The sequence below is a fragment of the Impatiens glandulifera genome, chromosome 3 (assembly GCF_907164915.1).
Source record: "Impatiens glandulifera chromosome 3, dImpGla2.1, whole genome shotgun sequence".
NCBI lineage: Eukaryota > Viridiplantae > Streptophyta > Magnoliopsida > Ericales > Balsaminaceae > Impatiens > Impatiens glandulifera.
This window is the reverse complement of record NC_061864.1, coordinates 9,614,804-9,639,276: the sequence shown is the minus strand read 5'-3', so window position 1 is coordinate 9,639,276 and position 24,473 is coordinate 9,614,804. Positions and strand designations below refer to the sequence as shown.

The 24,473-nt window shown below is 34.0% G+C and overlaps 4 protein-coding genes across 6 annotated transcripts; 3 read left to right on the top strand and 1 right to left on the bottom strand.

The window, feature by feature from the left end:
- The first annotated feature begins 208 nt into the window (after nt 1-208).
- LOC124929672 (myb family transcription factor PHL5-like) lies at nt 209-2,852 on the top strand. The gene is made up of 7 exons (XM_047470073.1): nt 209-937; nt 1,045-1,216; nt 1,308-1,384; nt 1,489-1,528; nt 1,961-2,015; nt 2,097-2,166; nt 2,275-2,852. Exons 1-7 carry the CDS (start codon nt 365-367, stop codon nt 2,485-2,487), a joined length of 1,200 nt encoding a protein of 399 aa, XP_047326029.1. The 5' UTR covers nt 209-364; the 3' UTR covers nt 2,488-2,852.
- Nucleotides 2,853-5,453: 2,601 nt separating this feature from the next.
- On the top strand, nt 5,454-7,612 carry LOC124931909 (squamosa promoter-binding-like protein 14). 2 transcript variants are annotated; one of them, XM_047472491.1, is made up of 3 exons: nt 5,454-6,088; nt 6,620-6,759; nt 6,855-7,612. In XM_047472491.1, exons 1-3 carry the CDS (start codon nt 5,721-5,723, stop codon nt 7,409-7,411), a joined length of 1,065 nt encoding a protein of 354 aa, XP_047328447.1. In that variant the 5' UTR covers nt 5,454-5,720; the 3' UTR covers nt 7,412-7,612. The 2 variants fall into 2 exon arrangements, with proteins under 2 accessions (XP_047328447.1, XP_047328446.1); XM_047472490.1 differs by having other exon boundaries at nt 5,465-6,088; nt 6,849-7,612.
- Nucleotides 7,613-9,734: 2,122 nt separating this feature from the next.
- Nucleotides 9,735-15,394, top strand: LOC124931988 (squamosa promoter-binding-like protein 9). Its single transcript, XM_047472582.1, has 3 exons — nt 9,735-10,379; nt 14,324-14,463; nt 14,577-15,394. Exons 1-3 carry the CDS (start codon nt 10,018-10,020, stop codon nt 15,188-15,190), a joined length of 1,116 nt encoding a protein of 371 aa, XP_047328538.1. The 5' UTR covers nt 9,735-10,017; the 3' UTR covers nt 15,191-15,394.
- A 710-nt stretch (nt 15,395-16,104) lies between these two features.
- Nucleotides 16,105-20,614, bottom strand: LOC124931046 (TBCC domain-containing protein 1-like). Of its 2 annotated transcripts, none has more exons than XM_047471434.1 (9): nt 20,024-20,614; nt 19,550-19,696; nt 18,899-19,276; nt 18,496-18,600; nt 18,104-18,244; nt 17,368-17,571; nt 17,181-17,273; nt 16,951-17,062; nt 16,105-16,555 (listed from the first exon to the last, which is right to left on the bottom strand). In XM_047471434.1, the coding sequence occupies exons 1-9, from the start codon at nt 20,480-20,482 to the stop codon at nt 16,512-16,514; spliced, it is 1,683 nt and encodes a 560-aa protein (XP_047327390.1). In that variant the 5' UTR covers nt 20,483-20,614; the 3' UTR covers nt 16,105-16,511. The 2 variants fall into 2 exon arrangements, with proteins under 2 accessions (XP_047327390.1, XP_047327391.1); XM_047471435.1 differs by having other exon boundaries at nt 18,899-19,273; nt 20,024-20,611.
- Between the last annotated feature and the right edge of the window lie 3,859 nt (nt 20,615-24,473).

Here is a 24,473-nt window from a genome sequence, read left to right as displayed (position 1 = left end):
AGTTACTAAATAATTTATTTCCAATTCAGTTTTTTATTATTTTATAGGGGGGTTTTCATTCATAACTATTTTTTTTATTGGGTTAAAGCCTTGGTTTTGTCAACGATGATTGGTCATGCCTATCCTTATGAAGAATGAAACAAGGAACATAATTAAAGACATTTATATTAACTTATAGCCCAAAGTCTCGAAAGCATATGATGGGAACCTGGCAAGAGTAGAACTCTGAAGACGACCCGCCAGATTTTGCATTCTTTCAACTTGTTAGGAATCTGATGAAAGGCATTTGAACCCAATCTGTACTTGCCGTTGAGAAAATTAAAGAACAGCTGACTTTGGTTTCTACTCCTCTCCTCATCTCTAAATGAACACCCAAAAGAATGGTTGTCAAGGGACAACGCAACATAGCCATGGGTTAGGACTTGATTGCCGTTTAGATTCACAGCCTCAATATCAAATGGAGATGGGAAGTCAACCACCTGCCATGGTTGCAGATTCGTCCAGTACCATCATTGGTCATGTTGGATCTCCAGTCTCTGCGTTTTATGCGACTGAAAGATACATGGGTTTTCCACAGTATGATCAAGAATCCACAACTCCTACTTCAACATCCCAAAATCTTGGAAATTATGATCTTCGGATCGTATCTTATAATCCATCACCAATGGAAGGTGGCTTCTATGTGGATGTACATGAACAGTCTGACCCTAACTTTCAACAAAACCAAAGCATGCAGTTATCTGGTATGACACCCAACTATATCATACATCCAAATCATCACAGTGCATCTGAAAGCTCGAATGCAATTCCCCGCAACATATTTACAGAAAGAGATTGTATTCTGCAGCTCAAAAGACAGTTGTTGGGTGATCTCGAAACACAAGAAAGGAGACACCCTTCAACTTCCAGCCCCTTTGATGAACATCACGATAGAATAGTAAGTATTTCTCTTTGTTAGATCTCAATATATTCGTCATGGTTTAGAGTAATACATTAAAAAAAATGTCCTCTTTTTTTTTTTCATTTTTGTTTGTGTTCATCTAGGAATATGAAAACTTGTTTGGTTCTCAACTTTCAAACCTGGGTCAGGCTGCAGGACTTCCAGGGAGGTCTGTTTCACCTGGCACAGTCCTTCCAAGCAAAACACGAATCCGATGGACTCAAGAACTCCACGATCGATTTGTTGACTGTGTGAATCACCTGGGCGGTGCAGATAGTAAGTAATTAATATGTACAAGATATCTTGCAACTAGAAATATATATGAGCTTCAAACAGCGCATACTAACCCTTAGTTGATGAATTCCAGAGGCAACACCAAAAGCTATCCTAGTGCTAATGGAATCAAAGGGGTTGACTATCTTTCATGTGAAAAGTCATCTGCAGGTACCTGAGAATTGGACTTTTCAGGATAATAGTTCCATCTTTTAATCATAAGGCACCCTTTTCACCAACATTTTATTTCTCATCTATCTTAAATTAATCTACAGAAATATAGGATGGCAAGGCACATACCAGGATCTGCAGAAGGTAAAGTCCTCACCAGGAATGAAGTTATGTTCTAGATTAGCAGTATATGAACGTTTTTCAAAGAAAAATTGAACTGCTCTATGTGGATCCTAATGCTGATTCAGCAATTTAGAATGAATTGGCATATATGAGTAACCTCTTTTAGAGGTACCTTCTACTATAAAGCTTGGTTTAGAGACTGGTGAAACCTATCCCCTAGGCGAGACGACGACATCTAGTTTCTATTACATGACTTGCGTCAACTGGGAGAGAACACTAACGGCCAAATTGGCGAACATCTACCAAGATAGTATTCAGATAGACCCCTTCATCCATGCCATCAGCTAAATCAGTTCCTATAAGACTAAAAAATTATGAACAACTTGATTATCTTTTCAAATCTAGCAGGTTTATCCATTTAACAAGCTGATGCACGCCTTCTTTCCATTACAGGAAAGTCAGAGAAGAAGACAAGAACAAATGAAATTCCTCAGATTGACATACAAACGTAACATCTGTTCATGAATTTGTGTTAAGATTAATCCATGAAACCTATTATTCTCATACCTTCCTCCCTTATTTGTGACAGTGGTATGCAAATCAAAGAGGCACTTCAGCTGCAGCTGGATGTCCAGAGGCGTCTTTACGAGCAGCTTGAGGTAAGCAAGTTTCATAGATTCTGCATACAAATGACAAAGACATACACTAATCAGGAATTTAATTAGTTCAGAGTTGTTTCTAATTTAATTTTTCATTGGAATGATCAGATTCAGCGGAGTTTACAGGTGAAGATTGAAGAACAAGGGAAACAACTCAAGTTGATGATCGATCAGCAAAAGGAAACAAACCGGAACTTCCTTGAGATACGGAATTCAGACGTCACATCTCGGGAGAATCATTCAACTAGTCTTGATGATGACCGAGCTTCAGTTACCGACAAGTCATCAAATGCGGTCCTCCTCCAGTCCAATCCTAGATAATTAGTAGGCGCAGACAGCAATTAACTACTATCAAGTGTCATCCATGAATGAAGACCGATGATGCGACATCTGAAAGAGATTAATACGAATACAATCAAGGGACGGATGAGGATGAAAAATACTGTAAAATTATAAACCAAATGAGATAGGATCCATACATGTCTACAAACAGGAAAATTTTCTACTCCATTTCTGAAGGTAGCCAGCCAGCCAGCATTCAGTGATTGATTCATTGCACTATCTCGTGGAATCTAACCATGTGTTGAAGAACATTTCTCTTTTTGCTTCATCTTCTGCAAATTGGACGACGATTGAGAATTTACGTTCGTTCGTGAACTCTATTCGATATATATATACTCACTCACTTCTCATAAAAAAAAAACTAAAATAAATTTTAAAAATCTTTCCAAGTAATTTATTATTATTATTTGTAGTTTTGAGCATGTTGGCCATTGATTGTAGAACCAATATTTTATTTCTTTAATTAAATTAGGTTACTTTTGTGGAGTAAAAAATATTGAAGATAATAAAACATTCAATAAACGTGGAGTACTTTAAATGAATTAAATGAATGTTATTAATATAAAAAATAACAATTAATGCTAATTAAATGAGTAGGGTTTTATAATTTGATATAGGCTAACATATATATTTACCCTTAAGTTATTGACTGATTTTGAAATCTGCTCTTAAAATACGAATCTATTAAATTTCTCTTTAAAATATTCATTATTTTTAAATAAGTCATTTTCAAGTAAAAAATATTTAACATTTTAGATAACATATTATAATATGTCATCCTATTAAATATTTTAACACAAAATATATATTTTTTAATTTTTTAATTTTTTTCAAATACCCTCTTACTTATTCTTTATAAACTCTTTTTTATTAATTTTATTTATTTACTATTTTTCCTATCTCAAATATTTAATCTTTTTTTTAAAATAACTTTGCGAAGATCCAAACTTTTACCTTACATACATGAGTTTTTGTTGAGTTAGAAGTTTCTCAATATATATTTATATACATTTTCTTTTATTCAAGTTTTACCTTCTTATATTTAACCACTAATTCAATGATACATTATATATTTTTTTATCTTTGAATTATATTATTAATTTTTTTATTAGTAATTGAATTATATTATTAATTTACTATTATTTTTTACTCTTACTAGTACTTGATGATATCCATGAAATTGGAAATTGAAGAGTTTTGGGTCGTCTCCTTATAAGGATAAGGACAATTAAAGATCAACTTAAAAAAAATCTTTAACACCTCTATTTAAATGGTGGAGGGACTGCAAAAATTTATACACCTATTTTCGATAGTTCATTAATCGATTTTTTATATAAATTAAGCCATTTTCGGTAGTTAAGTTGTAATAATAAGGTTGAAGAGAACATTTTTTTCTTTCATTTTTTCAAACAAAATAATATTTTAGAAAAAGAATAATATTTTAAAATAGAAATTTCACTTTCTTTGTATGGTATATTTGTATTTACCTTCAGCTTACATTAAGGATGATAAAAATATATATCAATCAAACAAGGTATAATTGTCTTAAAAAGAAAAATTATATAAATATAATAAGAAAAGAAGTGGTGTAAATAAGAGGTTTTTGAAGAGAAATAGTATAAAAAAGTTCTAACTGAATTTATTCTATTTAGACAATTAGTATTAAAGGATACAAATATATTTTATTACTTTTTTTATTACTACTTTCAAATTCAAATGTATAAGAAGTAATTTTTTATTTTGATTAATTAAATGAAAGAAGAATTAAAATTACGGCAACTTTTTTTTATGAGCGAACCAAATTATACGAGTTATTTGTAATTCGGAACTATAAAAGTTACTTTTGTTCATTCCATTGTAAATACACTAATATATTTTTCATTATAAACTAAACATCACACTTTCATTTTCTTATAATTTAACGATGATAGTTATAGAGTTTGTATGGGAGGCTAGAATAACCTTTTATCTTTTCTTTATAGCAAGCCCTTAAACCTATTTAGTTGATGACAATACTATTTGCTAACCTTTATTGGCTTAGCGGTTTGGGGCGGATAATGTATTTATCATTCCCGTCCTGTTTTATTTTGAAGATTTTTTTAATACCATTTTTGTTCCATTCGATTTTGTTTAATTTCGAGAAATCCCGAAGAACACTGTTAATAAAATATTTTTAAAAAATATAAAATTTATACAATAAAATTATATAAATAAACTTTTTTAATATAATAAATATTATAATATATTAAAATTTTATATTATTATAAATAAATAAAATTACGACTTTTATAAAATATAATGAATAAATAAATATATTGGTGATTTAATATATTTAATTATGTTTATACTTTATAATGTTCGGGGGAAAGAATGGGGTGGGGGACACAAGTATCATTTTCATTCCATACCCGTTTGATTTTGAAGAAAAATCATCCCAAATGGAATAATTTGGGTTCGATTTTCGTAGGATGGTTTCAAATTGCCATTCTTAGTTCGTTTAGTTGATGAATATAGTGTGAGGATAAGCACTCGATTAGCACATGTAGTAAGTTCTGTTCATTCACGAGTCTAATATTGGTTCATCTTGAGTGCAATGTGTAATGATGAAGAGGCCGAATGAATGAATGAAATTAGCCCAAATCTGATGTGGGGGCAGTTTGATTGATTTCACACTACAACTATTACTATTACCTTTATGAAGCATGAACATATCTAGCTTTAGCGTCCAAACTCCAAAGTCATAATTGGTGTAGAATTTGGGGTCTAATGATGTTATAGAATGAGGAAAAGGGCTGAAACTAGAATGAATGAAAGAGATGGGCTTAAAAGAAACGACATTGTGATTCAGCGACTCAAAAAGTAGTAATCTTTCAAAGTACTGCTAATGTCGTCTTTTTCATTTAAGCTCTCTCCCCCTCCCTCCCCTCTCCCTGGCCCCTGCTTCAATTATTTGGGTCTCTCTCTTTCTTTCTCTCTCTCTCACCAAGCTGTCATGGCCCATATCATTGTCAGATAATCACAATTCATGAATGACGCTTCCACCTTCAAATATCTGCAAAAGACCTCTTTCTTCTCTCTAAACAAACTCAGTAACCCGCCTGCACTCCTATCTCTTCTTATCTTTCTACCTGGCGCTCATTTAGAACGCTAAATGGTTGGGCCACTTTAGAAACCGTCAGCCTCCAGTCCAATCCAGACTAGGCGACCACGGAATGGATACGTATTCCAACTCTTCTTCCTCCTCCAACTCGCCCGATTCGCTAAACGGGTTGAAATTCGGCCAGAAAATCTACTTTGAAGACGTGGGTCTCGCTTTACCCACCAAATCCGGTGGTGGTGGAGGACTGCGTTCATCCACCATGGCAGGCGGAGATAAGGCTCCAGGGATGCAACCCAAGAAGGGGAAAAGGGGGAATGTTCAAAATGGGCAGCCTCCGAGGTGCCAAGTTGAAGGATGCAAAGCAGATCTAACCGATGTTAAAGCTTACTATTCCAGACACAGAGTTTGCGGCATGCATTCTAAGTCACCTAAGGTCATTGTTTCAGACCTTGAACAGAGGTTTTGCCAGCAGTGTAGCAGGTCAGTAGTGAAACACCATTCATTCATTTATGTTGTTTCCTTTTTGGGGCTTTTCTATTTTCAGACATCAAACCATTGCTTGTTCAATCTTTCAAATAGATAGGGGACTGATGCTTTTTTATAGCATTATTATGTTCGTTTCTCGAAAATTTTCAGTTATGGATGTCACCTTCTTTGAACATGAGTCTTATTACCCAACTGCTGAGCTAGCTTGTGGGAAGCTTATTTCCATTGTCATTTGGGACTAAACACAAAAACCAAAAACTATTCTGTGTATATATACCCAAGAAGATCCAGATTCCTCGTATCAATCCTTAGATCCTGAAAATATTTCACCCTTATCCAAGTATACACTAAGAATAGAACCTATAAAAGAGACTTGGTTGGCTCTTTCTTACATACATGTAATGGTTGATCTTCTCTAAGATGGGAAACATTTCATTCTCTGTACATTGTTGTTGTTGTTATGCTTTGTTAGTTATATGGCATCATCATCATCATCTGTTTCTAATCTGAAAAAGATTTTGTCAGGTTCCATCTGCTTCCGGAATTTGATCAGGGGAAAAGAAGTTGCCGGAGGCGGTTGGCTGGCCATAATGAGCGTCGCAGAAAGCCACCACTTGGATCTCTCTTGTCCTCCCGTTACAAGCGTCTCTCCTCATCTGTATTTGGTTAGGCATTAATCAGAATAATGAATGTGTTCTTCTATATATAAATCTCCCGTTTTATACAAAAAAATAAATAAAATTACTTATGGCAGGTTCAGAAAATAGCAGCTTCTTGATGGACTTCTCTGCATACCAGAGGGTCTCTTCTGGGAGGATGTTTGAAAACGAAACCGTGTCTGCTGGTGATAAGTATTTTCCACACTTGTGGCAGAGTGAATCCGATGATCTTCTAGAAGGTTCATCGAGTGGGAACTGCTACTCTGGTTCAGTTATTCCTTCGGGAGAATGTTTGTCATCATCGATGGTGTCGGATTCCAGCTGTGCTCTCTCTCTTCTGTCAAATCAAACCTCGTGGTGCTCAAGAAACCGGTCTCAGAGCACCAACGGAGGACTGCCCATGGTTCAGTCATCGTCGACTGTTCATGATACGACCACCATCATCGATCCTTTTTCTGATACCACCGCGTGGGGGTTCCAAGGCTGCGATCCCCCGACTGGTCTGATTCATGATGGAAACGGACAGTTTCAGGGGGAACTAGATCACCAGTTGGCTGCTCAGCAAGGCGGAAGGCAGCAGCAGTTCATGGAACTGCAGCAACATTCACTGGCGTATGATGGTTCTTCATCCAACCACCACTTCAATTGGATGCTTTGATTTCATTCACTGGCTTAGATGTTTGAATAACAATGAACTGCACTTTCCAACTTCTTACCCTTGACTTGGACCCTCCTCCTAACAAGACAGATCAGTCATTTGTTTGGTTAATTCTGTAGAACCTGAGATTTGATCAAAATGTTGTTGTTTTTGTCTCATTTTGTATTGTATTGTAATGTGATATGTTTGTTGTTAGACTTATGCCTGGGGTTGTATTTGTTTAGGCATAGAATCACTCCTTGCAAATTGCAATCAATTTATGTTACTTTTATTCATAATTAGTTATTCGGATATTTAAAATATTTTACCTTTTTATCATTTTTACTTCTTAATTTAAATTTAGATAAAATTTTAAATTAAGTTTGTAAATTATTATGAATTTGTGATTATACAATTTAAAAGATAAATAAATGTCTTTAATTTATCCTAAATTATAACAAACAAGAATAATACAATAAAAAGTTTACAGAATAATGTGTTGATTCTTTTGTAATCTCTCAATTTTCTTTATCATATATTCCCGGTTTTCCTTGTTCATGCACAGATTAAATATAGCAATATTAATAAGTTTACAATGCATAAATTGTGGTTGAAACTTTTCAAAATCAATACTGAAAAATTCTCCATCAATATTGTAGAATAATTCGTACTTCAATTGTTTCTTCCCAATAAGTTTAGTTTTGCTAGTCTATGTGATTACAAGAGAAACACACTAAGTGAGAATGATTATAATGAAGAAATATGGGGATGTCACGTATTTTTTTAATAATGTTATTTTTTTTAATAAATTTATTAAAATTTAAAAATATTAAAGATAATTAGTTTGTTTAAATTTTAACCCTAATCAAACATCATTTTATCATTTCTTATAATCACATCATCAATTTATTAACTAAAATATCTTATACTTATTTAAAAAAATTATTATTTTATCATTATATATTAATAACTTTTATTTAAAAAAAAAAACATTTTCTAAAAACATACCCATTAACATATCTATATCTATATATATATATATATATATATATATATATATATATATATATATATATATATATATATATATATATATATATATATATATATATATATATATATATATATATATATATATATATATATATATATATATATATATATATATATATATAATGAAGCTTAATTTTTAAATGTGTCCGGATTGTCGGGTCGAGAGCTGTGGTTAATTTGGATATATATGTGAGAGTAAATGGATACTTGGGTCGGATTGTGAGTTGACCCGCACATAAACTTAAAACGGTTAAAAATAAAATTAAAAATATTATAGGTATGGTTCGAACTTGCAACCTAACCAAACAAGTACAACCTTTTAACAAACTAGACTAATAACACTTTATATTTTAAATTAAACACCAAATTTGATGAACACGAGACATTTTAACAATATAAGTTCAACTTTTTAACTAACTAATCTATAAATATATAATGATGCTTAAATTTTAAAGTGTTCGGATTGTCGGGTTGAGAGCTTAGTTAATTTGGATATATGTGAGAGTAAATGGATTTTTGGGTCGGATTGTGGGTTGACCCGCCCATAAACATTTTTACAGTAATATTTTTTTCACTTTTTTATATTATTACTCGTGCAAATGCACGGGATACATGCTAATTTAGTATAAAAATCTCATCATCTAATAATAAAAAAAAGTCTTTTTAAAAATATTTGAATAAAAGTGAACAAATACTATTAAATTTGTTAATATATACATAATTATAAAAAATTTCAAAACATTATTCATTTAAATCAATATCCTAAATATTAAAAAATTAGTTTTTTTCCAAATCTCCCAGCTTCAGTATAATATTTGTGCCTAATTCTTAGAATCTTGACAAACTTTAGGTTATCATACATACTATAAACTACTTACATAATATAGTTAGGTTTGGGAAATATTTATAATATAAAATTGAAAGTATATGATATTTAAAAAAAATAAAAAAATATTCCATGTACGAAATCAAATGATATATTTAAAGAGACAAAATGATTATTTTTGTCATGAAATTTACTAAAAATGCAAGATGTAGAAAATGATGGAATGTCATAAATATGGATGTGTTTCCATTTAGTAATATGATATAATTTTGAAAGAAAGTACTTTATATATATATTTTAATTTTTTTTAAAAGATACTATTTTACATGAAACTTTTTAAATTAAAATGTATTTAATAATAATAATAGAATAGAATGGGATAAGAAAAAGGCTGAAAAACTAGAAACAGAGGAGAGTGGGTCTAGAAAAAGAGTCACAATAGAAAGTACTTGTAACTTTTATCTTTGTTGATGCTTTTTCTCTCTTGTTGGTTCTGCTCCATTATTTGGGACTCTCTTCTTCTTCTGGGTACGTACTGTTCACCTCACCAAGCTGGCATGGCCCAGTGTCAGATTAGCCACAATACATGACTCCTTCCTCCTCCTTCTCATCTCTATAACTCTCATTCACAGTCCGCACACACACACACACACAACTCATGCCTTAATTAGCCCCATTCCCCACTCTCTACCAACGCCAAATGTATGTGCCACTTTAGAGACACGCTTTACAGCATACCCAACTCAAAATGGATACGTATTCCAACTCTTCTTCCTCATCCAACTCCTCCGATTCTCTCAATGGCTTGAAATTCGGCCAGAAAATGTACTTTGAGGATGCGGGTCTTGCCTTACCTGTCAAATCCGGTGCCGGGCAGCGCTCATCTACCACTGCAGATGGAGATAAGGGTTCTGGAACGCAACCCAAGAAGGGGAGAACTGGGAATGTTCAAGGTGGGCAGCCACCGAGGTGCCGAGTTGAAGGATGCAAGGCAGATCTAACCGATGTTAAGGCTTACTATTCCAGACACAGAGTTTGTGGCATGCATTCAAAGTCACCTAAGGTTATTGTTGCAGGTCTTGAACAGAGGTTTTGTCAGCAGTGTAGCAGGTCAGCTAGAGCTTTTCCCCTCCCTTAACTATACTCTAATCTTGCCCTGTTTAATCTTTTCTGCGAGCAATAGTAGTAGTAATAGAAGTAGTAGTGTGCTGACAGTGACATTTTACCTGATTTCCTTTTTAACAAGGTGATAATTTGGGATATGCTTTGTAGATTTTACTGTTTCTAAGTAGAATATGATGTTTTTATGTTAAAAATAGCATGATAAACAGATAACACAAGTTTCAAATAGTCTCTTGTTCCAACATATTTTCACCTTTAAAAGTTTGTTTCTGTAATGGATTTGCTGGACCTTTAGGCATTTTCTGCACCGAATGTGGGCGATGCTCTGACCTTCCAAGTTCCATCCATATGGAGAGACTCATACCTTGCTTGTTCCCTATCTTGGATATCTTTTCCCACATTAGGAGAGTTTTTTCTTACAAAAATAAACTTCATTAAATACTATTGTGTAACACAAGCATCATGCTAAGTGTAGTCAGTGTCCCAAAACAGTTACAACACAATGCTAAACAAGTGGGTCAAGTCTTTCAACGGAAAATTGGGTTAAACATGGAATGAATTGCATGAAACTAAAATTGCCACTTTTGGATCTAATCTTGCCTTAACTCCTTACAATGTATATGTGATTGGTTGTGTTGACAAGGTAATATATATAATGCTGAGTAAATATGCATTATTGTTAAACTTTGACTAATTTGGAATGCTCGTCAATTTCATGTCTTATTTTGAATAGGCTGACCAGTTATGGATTCATATTGAACAAGAACTAAGTTACAAGAGTTAGCTCGAACAACTTGTACAAATTAAAGGATTAAAATGGATATTAGGTAGAGATATGACTTTAGAACTTCTAATAGCATCTATAAGTTACTGATAATTGAAGGCACTGCACCTAAAGTGTAGACTTAAAGGAGTTTGGCTTGGCTAGTGGTTAGGTCTTCTTTTCTATATCAACTTCTTTTACTTATTGATTTAACATCTAACATATTTGTTTAAAGTAAAAAACATAATAATAGAGTTTAGAGACTAATCTGCTAATTCTAATAACCCTAACCCTACAAATCTTAACAGACTTTTCCAGGGTGCAATTATTCTTCCATCGTGTTTAGAGGGAATTTTCTTGGCCCATTACTTTCTAGCTACATATATTGATTAATAGTATTGTTTATCCTTATCTTCTACCAAGAAATGTAAAAATCTATAAATGCTCTATTAGATCAGGCAATGCAAACCCCCACAGTTGATTTGATTGGTGGTATTATGTATGAACAAGCCTCAACACACCACTCTCATAAAACATTCCATTTATATATTTCTCTATATGTCCGTTCATAGGGCCTATAGGGTCACTTCATATGAATTCTGATTATAAATGATATAGTAAATAGATAGTTAATTAATAATTTTTTAGTTAAAGATAATTATGGTAATAGTTTCAAGTAGTTATGTGATTCGCATTTATGTTACTAGTTTAAAATGTTAAAGTTTGCATTAATAAAGATGTCGTGAATTGCGACATGTAGCGAAAAAAGAAAGGGGAATATAAGGAGGAAACGAAAAAGTCTCAACATTAAGCCATATAATAGACAAGAATTAAATCATAGCCTAATCCACTCAATTCCAAAACAACACAACCATTTTCAATTTGAACAACCAAATCGGGTAACAATCATTATGTCTCAAACTTCATTCGTGCTGAATCTGAATCTTCTTTCATCACTTTTTGTAAATCAACATGAGAACTCTCATCACTAGGTCTTTTACTCTTTATTTGTCTTCTCCTGCACCATTTAGCCATCTCAATCAAATCCCATTGAAGTCTATGTTTTCATTTTAAATCCTTGACTTACTTTTTATTTCTTATATATATATTCTCACTGTTTTTTAACTAATTTTCATATAAGTTGCATGCTTTCTTTAAGCTCAAGCTTCTCAACACTTTATCTTGCTTCCATGCTATCTCTGTTGCAGTCCACATCTTCACAAAACACTCATGTTCCCAACAAATTAATTCCACACCATCTTGTTCACTTGTATTATGCTTATCATCATCTTTCTCCTCATAAGTTTCATCATAAACTTCCAAGTTCCAATACTTTAAATCGACAATTCATTTGATTGATATCTCTAAAGGCAGGCACGCATTCATCAACATATTCAATCGAATCATTCACCCATCTATATACCTGAGATTTGAATTAAATCCTCCCAAAATTTCATATCCCTCTTCACCTCTTTGGATAAAAATGAATCAACTCATCTTGAGGAGTTGTCGATCAGATAGTGGTAGATGTTATGAGTGCGATCTCCATCATCTGTTGTTCCGCATCATATCTAGGCAGGCACCATCGAAGTATACACACATGAATGTTGAAAATTGTGAGAACAAAATCCTCATATTTAGTCATCCTCCTTAAAGTTGAGATAAATCATCTCTTGTTGCTTTAAACTTTTCCCACCTCACAATTCATTCCATTATATCTAGTGGCTGATCTGGATCCCTCTATTGTTGGTGGTGTAATCTTTGGTCCGCATGCATCCTCTTTTGGCTTCCAACCTTGTGTAACTTTGTTATTGAAGAACCATGAAGCAAAATTAATTGTGTCATTAAAGGACAACAATTTGTTAACACTGTTGACCAAATCACCCCATCTAAGAGAGGAAAACTTGCCCACATATTCATACTAAAAAACAAGTAAAGTTAGATGAAATACCAAACTCAACTAGATTCACCAATGAGAAAATATTTGTGCATCTCATGCCCCTTCCAAAGAAGGGGAACCTCTCGTCATTGTGCCTTTTTTTCTTCTTCTCATTATGCTCTTTCCTATATGATTTTGAATCAAAATTCATATTGAACTCAATTCTATGTCGTTCTTTCTTCAACTTTGGGTTTAACATCTGTCTCAAGGTCTTTTTGGATACTCCTCTTGCCAATCAATAGAAGTATGGGAATACCCTTCAATGGGGACCTCTTTCAATGTATGGGAATAGAAGTAAACATATCCCTTAAACTATAATCCATATCTGATCATAAGAAAATCCTCCACCCTCACAACACCAAAAAGAGGAAGATTTTTATCAACAAAAGTTGTGAAATCCTGATCCCCACAACCACCATCCTTCAAGTCGCATTCATGTTTCACTTCAAAGCATCCGCTATTCTCATATTAAAAAATCTCCAATTCCTAACCAATGGCTCATCCCTTCTCAAATCATGACGACGCAAATGAGACGAGGCACCTTAAATACCTCCACATTCAAGAGATAAAACCAAATCATTAATGACATAACATACCTCTCCTCGCCTGCATCCATCCAACCCATCATCCAAACCGGAAGAGATAATTATGATAGATAATTATTCAATCCAAGATCCTTCCTAAAATTCCATTCCCCAAATGGTCACTTTTTTTCTATCCCATTTCATTTTTCCATTATCATTCTTTTTAGACTTACCCAACGATAAACATGTTGTCCTTCCTTATCATCTCATCAACCCACCCTTGGAACCAGTGTCCACACAAATCCTAGCCCTCAAGACCGAAGAGAAGAATTTCGTATTAAATAAACTTGAATAGTTCGGCTCTCTTCTAACCCCCTTCTATATTTCACTTCTATTTTCTACCATAATTTTAATCCTATTCTATTCTAGTTCAGGTTTGGCTCGAACATGCATCTCCTAACTTTCTGGTAGTTTCAGTAATTTCAATAATTGAGGATCACAAGTTATGGTTGTTACAGTTGAGTGTACTCTTAGATGCCTCTTACATGTATTGGTTGATCATTTTGGTCCAAGTTGTTTCAATAAATGAAAATAAGCAGGGTTTTACAGTTTTTCTTCACTATCGTGGGCATAGGCAAACGGGAACAACTCATGAATGGCATTATCTGTTGCTAATCTCAAAAGCTTTTTCTGGAACCTTTGTCAGGTTCCATCAGCTTCCGGAATTTGACCAGGGGAAAAGAAGTTGCCGCAGACGCTTGGCTGGCCATAACGAGCGTCGCAGAAAGCCACCACTTGGATCTCTCTTGTCCTCCCGTTACAGGCGTCTCTCCTCGTCTGTATTTGGTTAGAATCAGAATAATAAATGTTTCCTTTCCATAGACGAAATCTTATGGTTTATATAAACATACAATCAAATTCTCTTTACTTTTGTCAGCCTTTTCTTAATACTTTGGCAGGTTCAGAACATAGTGGCCGAACTGGCAGCTTTCTAATGGACTTTTCTGCATACCCGAGGCTCTCTGGGAGGATGTCTGAAAACCAAACCATGTCTGCTGGTGATAAGTTTGTTCCGCACTTGTGGCAGAGTGAAGGTGATCAGAATCCTCCTTGCAACAACCTTCTGGAAGGTTCATCTAGCGGGAACTGCTACTCTGGTTCAGGTATTCCTTCGGGAGAATGTTTCGCCTCGCTGGTGTCGGACTCCAGCTGTGCTCTCTCTCTTCTGTCAAATCAAACTTCATGGTGCTCAAGAAACCAGTCCTCTAGTCTGGGGATGAACTCTTCCTCTCTGAGCACCAATGGACTGCCCATGGTTCAGTCATCATCGGCTGTTCATGATACGGCCATCAATCACTTTTCTGATACCACTGCATGGGGATTCGAAGGCAGCGATGCCTGTGATGCCTCTACTGATCTGCTCCAGATTTCATGCCACGATGGAAACGGACAGTTTCATGGCGTGGAGCTAGAGTTGGCTGCTCAGCAGAGCGAAAGGCAGTTCATGGAACTGCAGCAGCATTCACTAGCGTATGATGCTTCATCCAACCAGCACTTCAACTGGATGCTTTGATTTCACTTGCTTTTCTGACCCATCTTCTTGATTCGCAATCAAAACTATGCGACTGAATAATAATGAACTGCACCTCCTTTGAACTTGTTTCATTGGCCTGGTTAAAAAATGTTATGAAACCTGGGATTGATTGATCAAACTGGTTGTTGTGTTTTTATGTGAACATGATTGACAGCTCATGTTGAAATGCTTTTATTTTGATCTTAGTTTGGAAATCTGCTTCTATTTGCTAAAGAGGGTTTTCTATTTGCAGGAGCTTGTAAATTCTATCAAAATTTTAGTGTGTTATGGAATATTGCCATAAGCACACCCTAACTCTTGTAAAACATATAACATTTTGCTTATAGATTGAGCAGAGAAGCCGCCACACAAAATGAGCCCAATTTTGAGTTTGAAAAGAATCTGTGATTTTTGAAAATTGTCGGTAAATTCAGACTTGGGATCATTTGGTGTTTCAACTCAAAAAAAACATTTTTGCATGATTGAGAATCAGTCAATGAATTTTACATAGCCCGCCCCCTCCGAAAATGTCTTTTTCTTGGGTCTCGTATTTTATATGGTCATTGAGAACACTTTTGTGAGTTCTTTATCCCTCTTGTGAAGGGTAGAATGAGAAGAGTGAGGGTCCATAATGACTTCATTCAGAACCATAATCATCTGTCTTGTAAAAATAAAAAATAAAAAACATCAATTATCTCCATCCTTCAGCAGCAGTAGTGAAGAACAAACAAGACCCATGAAAGAAACAATATGTCACAAACAGAAAAAGGATTGGTTTGTAGCATATACGAAACAACTCTCTCAAATGGATTCGGGGCAGTGATACACTGTTTTCAAACAGAAACTGCGCTGGATAAAAATAAAAGGGGAAGAAAAGGCGATTATCAAATAAAGCTAACAATAGAAATAGGAACTTTTGCAAGAAAGCTGACTGTTCTTCCCATTAAGTGAACAAACTCCAACATGTACAGTGAAAACAATCCTACCATATATATATAGATCTGTAACCATAAAACTGAACTAAACAGGTATTACATCACACACAGATTTTGAAGATGTATTTCAATACTACCCTCGATCTGGACCAGGCCAAACAAACTAATACAACAAGATGATACTCTTATTATTCTGCTCCATCTCCAGTTCGTAGAGAAGAACTGAGGTTATTAAGCCTAAGTTGGCTGCAAGACTATATCCACCGTGAACCAGTAATCATACTTTTTCTCAGTAGAAGAAAGATTAGACACAATCAATATAAGAGTAGAGAGATTTTGATAAGGAGTTGAGCGTACCCTAAACCAACTATAAATTCTTCACAAATTCAGTCGCCTTGCACACAGTACAGCTGCCTGATATTTCCGGTGGCTGTTAAGAGCAAAGAAAATATAGGATTTTAAAACACTTTAAAAAAAGAAGAAGGGAGCATATAATCAATTATTAGATGCTCGGGAAACTTTCCACTAAACCAATTAGCTGTTTCTTTACAACTATGTCATATTGATCATGATCCAAAAATATCATCATTTGTTATGTTTTCCAAAAGCCAAGAGATGATCTCGAAAGTAATTTTCATTGTGATCTAGAGAAAAACTCTATACCAAATGGAACAATCTAGAAAATATTTTGTAAACCAAATGAAGCCAATAAAAACCACACTAAAATTTGAAACTAACTATAAAAAATCTTATATCAAAAGAAAAAAAATCACTCTCAATTTTGAACTTTTGAGACGAAAGGAGTATTGGAAAAGAATAAAATACCATATAACCAATCCTTGAAATACATGTGGAGTGCACTCGATAATTCTCGCTTCCGATTATCCTCAAGTTGGGTCTCCCGTAAAATTTGTTTAAGTTCCCCAAGATTGTCATGCTGGATAACCGCATAAATTTGTTTAATTAGATTATCAACGAATATTAAAGTCTTGAATAAATGGATAAAAAAGCAGATGTTGCAGAATAAATGACAGCTAGTGAGTGAACGAACATACATTTCTTTGTTGAGATTGCATATAACGGTAAGGTAATGTGAATGGGTTGTCTGTTTTAGTTACAGGGGATTCTCCATCAAACCAGTTTGGAATCTGCATTTATTTACATGGAAGAATATAGGAATCCATCTTTACACCATCATTTCTAGAAGTTATGTACAAGAACAAATAAAATAAATGGACATACCAAAAAATTGGTAAACTGATCAGGATCTACACAGGTTGCAGATTCAGTCTGGACATCAGATACGCCTGCAGGATGTGACATTGAATCATGTGGATCAACAACTCCCAATGTAACAGATTCATCCCATTTGTTGACAGTTGGATCAATGCCTACTTGTTTCAGGTGCTCCTCCAATTGCGAGTAAAACGTGTTATATGGTGCCACCTGGAAAGGATACATTAGAACATAGGCCAAATTCTCTTGTATCATAACATGAAGAAAAAAAACTAGTAGAACGGCAGAACCTTCGACCACTTGTGGGCTTATTCCTTTCAACCGTTCTTGAACAAAGTTAGTCAATAAAGCAAAAAAGAAATATGGACCTCCTTTTAACCCACATTTATCAACTATATATCCCACATTGCAGTGTCGCAAATACTTGTGCACATCTGTATTACTTTCTTAACCTCAATAAAAAATGTGATTGCAATTATTATTACAAAGGTATAAAACTCTTGACTAATCCTCAACCAAGAATTTATAGCTATACACCCATAAAATGTGATGACTTCATGAATTGCCAAACATCCTTACAGACAACTATATTAGATTCAATTATCTCACCACACTATACATGGGAATACAAAATAGAGGAAACCAACTTGTTAAAAATCAAAATGTAGTCGTCAAATAAATTAATTGGTGTTTACCATGAAAATATTTTTCTGATGAGAAACAAAGGAGAATTTTTACACACCTGCAACTTATGGTTATCACCAACCATTAGAGGCGGCTGGTTCACTCCCAAAAAGAAAATACATTCACGACAATTGGCAGCACAAATTCTTTTGGCAGCTACAACAACATGAACACGCTCACAATGTTCGACCCTTACTGCCTGCAAATGCAAAAGAACCTCAGAAGCCGGTTACATATTTTTTTTTCTTTATATAACGGAATCAAACAATTTGTTCATTTAAAAGAAATCACATGGTGGTAAGACTGGTTGATATAGGTGGTGTGGAAAACAGTTTGTTGTCTCACTCATACTCTAAGAGAGCCAATATCAAAAGTCTCGGATTATTTGCTACATCCTTACAGCACAAGACAATGGTGGACAACTTCACACATCAGTGAAAGTATAACTACCTTGCCAACAGCTCCAAGAACTACAGTTGTATCAGAGCATCCATAAATAGTAGCATATCTCAAAGGAGCTAATACATAAATGACAGACTCATGGCAATTCACCACCTGCAAAAGAACTTTACAGGTAAGGGCTAGAGTTTTAAAATATTAAGATGAAAAAACGAGAGATAAAGCAAAATATAGGAGTATAGCAGGCAAAGAAGGCACATGCTCATGTATGCATGCCTATATATACTTAACAACAATAGTAAAAGAGTCTGGAGATATGAGAGATTAGTTTCCAAGCTAATATGCAAGCTACCAAAGCTAGGAAGAAAGATCAAACTATTACAGAGAGAATCATGCAAATTTTAACAAAACTATCACGCAGGATAATGCTAGGTTTGTAAGATATAAGACTGACCTTTACAGAAGATACTTTCAGATCGCTCGCCTGCTTAAGATAATATGATTTTGAGATCCCCTCAATAAAACTGGACCCCCTAGCATTGGTAGAGGATTTGGAAGAGCTTGAAGGCACATCAGCCATGGTGACATCCTGATCTAACACTGCTCCATTTTCTTTCGTTGAGATTCTCTCAGAAATATGTTCCAAAGCAGATGCTAGGTTTTGTAAGAGCCATTCATGAACTTGGGTCGCAGGAACAGGAGCAGCAGGCATGTCAGGGTCTGAATTAGCAAAGAACGGGGCAGCTTGGCTCAAGGGAATTCTATCAGATCCTCTTTCACCAAAATATACCAGATATTGGAGGTGCTCAAAGTTTTCCATACTCAGAACCTGCTAATCAGAACAACACAAAAAGAAAAAAACATTTAATTCACAAATAAATGAACATTTCATGTAATAAATTAAAGCATTTATAAGAACAATTTTTATGTTCGATGATAATTGGGCATGCAGCACACAATACTTCCCCATTCAATATTACTCATCATACAGTTCCTCCTTTTGCAGAAATTATTTCACATCGCTACCATCAACAACAGCAATTTCTCTCGATCTAACAGCAAAGATGATATTTTTTCTTCCAAAGATAAGAAAAGATCAACAAACCATTGATTCTTCCTTCTCTCCTTCCCCATCTTCAGAATCAGCTAAAAGAGACAGTATATTGGTCATGTGCTTCTGCAGGTAGGATAACTGATGAGCCTCTTCATCTGCTTGTGACGGCAAAAAGCGTCTGCTGTTGCTTCGCACAAGCTGCAATATAATGGAACATCAAATCTAATTATTAAATGAGCATCTGATGAAATATTTATACTATTGCCAATTTTAACACTTCTTGCATGAAAGACAAGAGTGTTCGCCAACTTTCTAGTGGGGCTTGTCCAAATAAACAGATCATAAACAACCTCTTTTTGATCACTAAATGGAAGAAGCAGGAAAATACTTCACAAATAACATTCAGCGAGAGCACATCAGTAAATCAACTACGAAAGATCATAAGATTAACAAGAGAAGTAGAAAAGGCGTCAATCAAAACCACTAGACATGCTTGAAATATGACAAAAGGCAACAATTAAGCACCTGCAATGGCGACAGAACCGATAGGTAACCATCGAAAGCGGAAGTAGATGGCCAAACATCAGACACAGAAGCAGAATCCTTATGCGTACGAGGAAGCAGTCGTTTATAAGACTGAATATACAAAAATAAAATGAGATCGTAAACATTGACGCCGACAGACTCGACCTCGTCGGGGCTGGCGGTAACGAGAGGATCGGAATCGGAGTGAAGAACGCAAGCAAGAGTATCGAGGACGAGACGAGCGTGGTGAGGTGAAATCTGGAGGATCTCGGAAATCGCGAGAGAGTCTAGCCGTCGATTTGAGGACTGAGAAGATCTTTGGATGAGCTTGTCCTTGAGAGAAGCTAGGGTTTGTGTGCCGTCGTTGAAGATAAGCTTGGGAATGGGAAGAAGACCGTGCTCAAAGGCTTCCCTGCGAGGATGAATGTAGATCGTAGAAGGCTCGAGAGTGTCCGCCATGTTCCTATTTGGAGGAGAGATAAAATTGGTGAATTTTGTTAGGGCGGGAAAGAAACGGGTAGCTTTTTCCGGAGAAAATCGATCAAAGAGGAGAGACGGACTAGAGTGAGAAACGAGCTGAAGGAGGAGATGGCGTATAGCTAATAGGAAATGGACACGTGGGGTTGCTGGTCAATTTTCTTTCCTGGGCTTGGATCCAAGAGTTATAATATTGGGCTTTTCATACAGGCCCACGTATCTTTAGGCTTTCAACGCGCAACTTAATTTTTCTTTTTCTCTTCATATATTTTTAAAGCCCATGTAGTATGTCGGTTTAAAATATTATTTACTAAAATATTAAGTGTACTCTTAAATAGGTAAACAATAAACTCTTATAATTTTAAATTTTTGATAATAAGATATTATAATTTTATGAATTTATTAATAATTTTAATTTTATACTATTTTACATTAGAAAAAATAAATTTGTATTTATAAATTAAAAAATGTATTATTTATTCAAATAATTAATTAATATAACTACTTTTTAGTATTATTTACTTATTATTATATTTGAATTAATTTTATATTTAAATATATAAATTTTTAAAATTGGTTAGGTATAAAATATTTAATTATATATATAAATAATAATAATAATATTTTTTTAAATTAAACTCTCACTACTTATTAGTAAATTCTATTTTTAAGAATTTATAACTAACCAACAGTTTTATATTATTTTGAGATCTTATTTACAACTTTTACAAAAATAAATAAATAAAGAGAGAGAGACATACATCAACCACTTTATTCCAAATAAAACAATTTCTACAAATTATTTTATAAAAGTGACCTATTTATATAATATGAGAAAATGTCCATTTACAAACATGAATAATTCTATAATATTAGGTGAGCATTCTAATTTTAAAATTAATCATTATAAATTAAATTCATCTGAAAAAAGAAATTTAGTTTATTTCTCAATGAATAAGATTATTTTTTGGATTTAATAGCATATATGATATCATTTGTATCTTTTAAAAAATAACAAATATTATATTGTTATTCTACATCTTGACTAACAAACTCAGGCTCTGATTGATAGTGATGAAGAAAACAGAAAGGAGAAAAAGACACTATTAATTCCAAACCAACGTATTATGGATGATTTTTCCTATAAATAAAAACATATTTGAAATTATTTTTTATCTTGAGTCAATACTAATAAAACAAAAGTCTTATATTTAATTTAAATGGGGATGGAGCTAACATTTTTCAAAATTAAAAAAAAAATATATATATATATATATTTATAGGCATATTGAGCATGCATACCCATTTAAAGTAACGCCCATAAATGAAGTACACCCTTGTTATCCCAATTACCCATTGCGTTTGTTGTATCTTTATTTATTTATTTATTAAAGTCATCATCATGTGCAAACAGACAGACAGTTGCAGATTTAGGCTAAAAGTAACTCTTCCTTTCTTTAACATTTTACTAAACAAGAATTCACATTCTGCCCAATAAAAATTAATTAGATGGTTAGGACTTACAAACCTAAAATTATAAATAATATATTTTTTATTTCATGCTCAAAAGTAGAGATAGATAGAGAGATAAAGGACAACAATCGACGGAGCAGTTGAACCACATTTAATATGAGTATTGATAAACCCAACGAAGGGTTAGCGAAAGCAAGGCCACGAATCCCACGTGGCCTTGCCAGCTAGGAGAGAGAAAAAAAAAACAAAATAAAAAAATTAAATATTTCAGTTTCCCCCTCTTTCTTCTTCCCTCTCTTTCTTCTTTTCATTTATCACTTTCGGCGAACCCCGATTTCTTCTCTGGCGATTTTTCTCTCCGGCATCCCCGACTTCTTCTACTTTCTTCATCTTCTTTCGATCGAAAATGGTAAGAGAACTCTTTCGTGTATGTTCACTTTATTATCTGCATTCGTGTTCACTTCATACTATCTTTTCAGGCTGGTGGTCCAGGTACATCTCCATACAAGACTTCAAAATCTCCCAGATCTCAAAAGACAAGGTAAATAACATTTTCTTTTTTAGAATCGTAGATCATTTTAAAGATTTGAAGATCGTTTAGCTTTTTGCGGTTAGGGTTAGGGATTTTAATGATTTTAATGATTTTAACGATAGAAAACTATGATTATTGTGTATTTGCTGCATTATGAGTCCGGAAATGGATGGTTTAGAGACCCGAAAGTATGATTGTATAATGTTTGGCTGTTATGGGTCCCAAAAATGTGATTTCGGGACCCGAAAGTATGATTATATAATGTTTGGCTGTTGTTATGGGTTTAGTTGCAGAACTAATTTCAATTAGGTTGTAAGAAAAAACATTTCTGGTCCCGAAATCACTCATTTCTGGTCCCGAAACCACTCATTTCGGGTCCCGAAACCACTCATTTCGGGTCCCGAAACCACTCATTTCGGGTCCCGAAACCACTAATTTCCAAAAAAAAAAAAAAAAAAAAAAAATTTTTTTTTTTTTTTTTTTTTTGCCGTTTCGGGTCCCGAAACTACTCATTTCGGGTCCCGAAACCAGCTTTTCTGGTCCCGAAACTAGCATTTTTTGTCCCGAAATCACCATTTTAGGGTGATTTCAAACTCCGAAATGGTTTCTATACGATCTTTTATGGCTATTTTATTTTTGTATAAACCAATAATCTTATTGTAATGTTAATTTGATTTGTAGGTCATGTATGAAGATCCAAATCTTCTTATTGATCAAGTTAATGAAGAAATGAGATTATTTGAGATCTCTCAAATTGTAGGTTGAATTTTAAATGTGATATAAATGACAGATTGTAACATTGTAAATAAATGTTTAATTCTGTAAATTTCTAGTATAATAACATTATCTTCAATTATTTTTGATTTTCTAAGATTCATTATAATGTTTCAGATTAAAAAAAATTAAAAAAAAATGTCCCAAAATCACTCATTTCTGGTCCCGAAACCACTCATTTCGGGTCCCAAAACCACTCATTTCGGGTCCCGAAACCACTCATTTCGGGTCCCGAAACCACTCATTTCGGGTCCCGAAACCACTCATTTCGGGTCCCGAAACCACTCATTTCGGGTCCCGAAACTACTCATTTCGGGTCCCGAAACCACTCATTTCGGGTCCCGAAACCACTCATTTCCAAAAAAAAAAAAAAAAAAAAAAAAAAAATTTTTTTTTTTTTTTTTTCCGTTTCGGGTCCCGAAACTACTCATTTCGGGTCCCGAAACCAGCTTTTCTGGTCCCGAAACTAGCATTTTTTGTCCCGAAATCACCATTTTAGGGTGATTTCAAACTCCGAAATGGTTTCTATACGATCTTTTATGGCTATTTTATTTTTGTATAAACCAATAATCTTATTGTAATGTTAATTTGATTTTTAGGTCATGTATGAAGATCCAAATCTTCTTATTGATCAAGTTAATGAAGAAATGAGATTATTTGAGATCTCTCAAATTGTAGGTTGTATTTTAAATGTGATATAAATGACAGATTGTAACATTGTAAATAAATGTTTAATTCTGTAAATTTCTAGTATAATAACATTATCTTCAATTATTTTTGATTTTCTAAGATTCATTATAATGTTTCAGATTAAAAAAAATTAAAAAAAAATGTCCCAAAATCACTCATTTCTGGTCCCGAAACCACTCATTTCGGGTCCCAAAACCACTCATTTCGGGTCCCGAAACCACTCATTTCGGGTCCCGAAACCACTAATTTCCAAAAAAAAAAAAAAAAAAAAAAAAAAAAATTTTTTTTTTTTTTTTTTGCCGTTTCGGGTCCCGAAACTACTCATTTCGGGTCCCGAAACCAGCTTTTCTGGTCCCGAAACTAGCATTTTTTGTCCCGAAATCACCATTTTAGGGTGATTTCAAACTCCGAAATGGTTTCTATACGATCTTTTATGGCTATTTTATTTTTGTATAAACCAATAATCTTATTGTAATGTTAATTTGATTTTTAGGTCATGTATGA